The sequence below is a fragment of the Cariama cristata genome, unplaced genomic scaffold (genome assembly GCF_000690535.1).
Source record: "Cariama cristata isolate BGI_N322 unplaced genomic scaffold, ASM69053v1 scaffold8213, whole genome shotgun sequence".
Taxonomy (NCBI): domain Eukaryota; kingdom Metazoa; phylum Chordata; class Aves; order Cariamiformes; family Cariamidae; genus Cariama; species Cariama cristata.
Genome location: NW_009610064.1, coordinates 1 through 3077, shown reverse-complemented (window position 1 = coordinate 3077; position 3077 = coordinate 1). Strand labels below are relative to the sequence as shown.

The 3077-nt window shown below is 41.0% G+C and overlaps 1 protein-coding gene across 1 annotated transcript; it reads left to right on the top strand.

Moving 5' to 3' along the window:
- Positions 1-713: 713 nt before the first annotated feature.
- LOC104156421 (TATA box-binding protein-like protein 2) lies at positions 714-2578 on the top strand (the record flags this gene model as incomplete). Its single annotated transcript, XM_009697749.1, has 3 exons — positions 714-770; positions 1056-1462; positions 2491-2578. Coding segments are annotated over exons 1-3 (552 nt in total), but the record flags the coding sequence as incomplete, so codon positions are not given.
- Positions 2579-3077: the final 499 nt, after the last annotated feature.

Sequence of the window (3077 nt, the reverse complement as noted above, 5' to 3'; positions counted from 1 at the left end):
GTTGTTAAGCGAGCTGATTAGCACAGAACATAGAGCAGCACTAGCTCAGGGCTGAAAAGCATTGATCTGGAAACCCTGCTCTCGCTGGACCTCTGGCAGTTGCTGCCAACTCGAGGGCCTCAGTCCTGTGCACTGTTCCCTGTTCTGATTTGTGCTTGGACTTTTCAAGTCCTTTTGGCCTTCCAGCCCAAAAATGCCCAAATGAACACAAACCACCTTGTATGGATCATCTAGCCCAAGCTGCCACCTGCTGCGGGTATTGGCAGAAACCACCTTCCTGAAAGAAGCTTTCTGCTAACTAGAGGCTTATGCCCTAATGGAGAAGGGAATAAATCCTTTCCTTGGCTCTTGCTGCCTCAATATTATGATGCCTTTTAAATAGCTTTTAAGAGCTGACAAAGAAGGATATTAGTATGCAAGAACTTGCTTGCAGATAAGTTGCATGCTTGATTTGGGAAAGGATGCTGACTGTGTCTCACTTAAATGAAGTCTGGTGACCTCCAGCAGCTGAGAGAATGAACTGCTCGTGGTTCTGTGAGCTGCTGCCCTCTGTTGCACAAATCCAACACAACATTGACACTGTTCCCCTAATAGCAGGGAGAGAAAATAGTAATATACTGAATGAGAGTTAAAGCCAGCCAGAAAATGCCAGCTGTCTTCCTTGGGGAAAAATACTCATGAGCAATTATGTTGGTTATGTGCGTAACGGAGGCATGACAATGGCTGTGAAGGAGAAAGTGCCAATATTGTACCTCCAGTTGCTGCTGAAGGTATATAGCATTTCTCAATTTGTGATATTAGAGCATTCCAGGCTGCCTTTGAAGTGTGGTGGGAAAATGTATATCTCCGCTATAGAAGTTATCTGGAGTTTTATATGCTGATAGACAAGCAAACAACATGCTTTCAAATCTGAAGACTATTCTTTGCTATAATATGTACAGGGAAAAATTATTTCAACTTCCTTGTTGAATTGAAGATTAATCTTAATTTAGTTTCCCAGTTAAAGTAAATGTTTTAATACAAGATCCTTAATGACACTTTTTTCTTAATTCAAGGATGATCTCTCAACTAGTCCTCAGGCGTTTACTCCCATGAGCCCTTATGATGTAGACCTTCCAATTCAAACAACTGAAGATGTGTTGTTTGGTTCTCAATTTAATCAGCTGAAAGAGCTTCCTGCAGATTTCTCTTCTGTGGATCTCAGCTTTCTTCCAGATATTAGCCATGGTAACAAAGAACAAAACCTATCTGAAAATAATCATGAAATGCAAAAAGAGTTTGATGGGTCAATATCAAGAAATGAGGACAGCAGTATTTTCATGGATGAAGGCAGCTTGTCCTATCCAGATGCAACTCAACCATCTCCTGAAGCATCTGGTGTGTGTCCTCCTCTGACATCAATGACTCCTATGACGCCAGTGACACCTTCATCGGAAAGCTCTGGCATAGTTCCTCAGTTACAGTAAGTTTATATATGGAGTATATATGTAATATATTATGTATAGTCATAGTTTTGCTTAAACTGCAAGGTACTGCTCTGACTTCTCATAGAATATGGCAAGTGTGGTTTGGTCTTAAATAAGCCCACCCAAAAAACTGGGCCGGGGTGGGGGCATTTATTCCTCTTTGAGGAGATATGGAGCAAATGAACTGACAATATTGGAAAGCAACTGGATACTCTGCTGATCAGTGAAATACAAAAATGGAAGTGGCACAGAACAATACACAGCTTAGCCAAACAGGAGAGAGTGGACTTGATAAACATGCTGGGTGAGCAAGTATCTGAAATGCCTCTGGCTTGTTAAAAGGGAAAAGTCTCTTCTGGGAGTGAGGAGATGAAGTCTCAAAGGGAGAAATGTTTGGTAGAAATTATTTTTATATAGCATGTACTGCTGGTTACTTCAGTCTGCAGGACAAAAAGACAAAAATACTTGAAAAGGAGGATTTCTTCCAGCAAGGAGAATGTGAAGGATGACAGCAGACTGCAGGGGTTTAAAGATGTTGGCCTGCTTTTCTGAGAGCAGAAATGATCACAGCTGAGGAAGGCAAAGGGGCATGAAAAGAAGTGTGATAAGTTGTGGCCTTGTTAAAAGATCCTGTCCCATCTAGGATAGAGCAACTATGGAGTAGTTTGTAGAGAATAGCATGCTCTTACCTACCTTAAGAGTGTTGTGATAACTCTGTAAACACTCAGTAATGGTTCAATTCAAAGCCGTAAAAGACTTCAGTGATGTGCTTATTGGAAGATACACACTTAGTATTTGGGAACTAATAATTTTATGCCTTGTTATATCTCAAACTGTAATTTTGGTATTGAATTACTTAAGTTTTGCCAACAGTAGCTTAATGCTAGAGTGGGAAGGAGGTAGGCAGGCAATTAGTTGGTGGCAATTATTAATTGGAGTGTGACTTCACATTAGGCTAATAATGTTGGGGGTTGGCTCTGCAGCGGCTTGCTTTTGCAATAACTAAATTCCTCTCATTCCTCAGGAATATAGTTTCGACTGTAAACTTGGCTTGTAAACTAGATCTGAAGAACATAGCTCTGCATGCCAGAAATGCAGAGTATAACCCAAAGGTAAATCTTAAGGACTTGAAGCTTTATCCTCACTTCCCTTTCTTAGTGCTGATGGATTATAATACACAAATTCACCATGAGCTTTGTACCTTTTCTAATAGCACTGTCTTGACCCACAGGGGAAAGGCATAAAAATCTGCAACTTGGGCCCGTTAAATTAAAAGAAATACAGGGGACCATGAGGAGATTTATTTTTCGTTGTTTGAATAAAGCCCCAGCAATGAGATACTACTATGCTATTTAAGAAAGGAGATAAACTCTCCCACCAGTGGCCAGCTACCTCCAGCTGAAATGGCTCAAGCAGCCCTCACTGGGAGGAGAAAAGTTCTGCCCTGAAACTCTTGGCTGAAGGAAAGAGAATTACTGGAGTCAAACTGGTATTACATGATAATTCTAGCAAGTGGCCTAGACTGTAAAACATCTCTGGGAATTATAGGCTTTCTATAAGTGACTCCAGACTGCTCAGTAAAATGTTAGGGACAAAGCAGTGGTCCTGTGA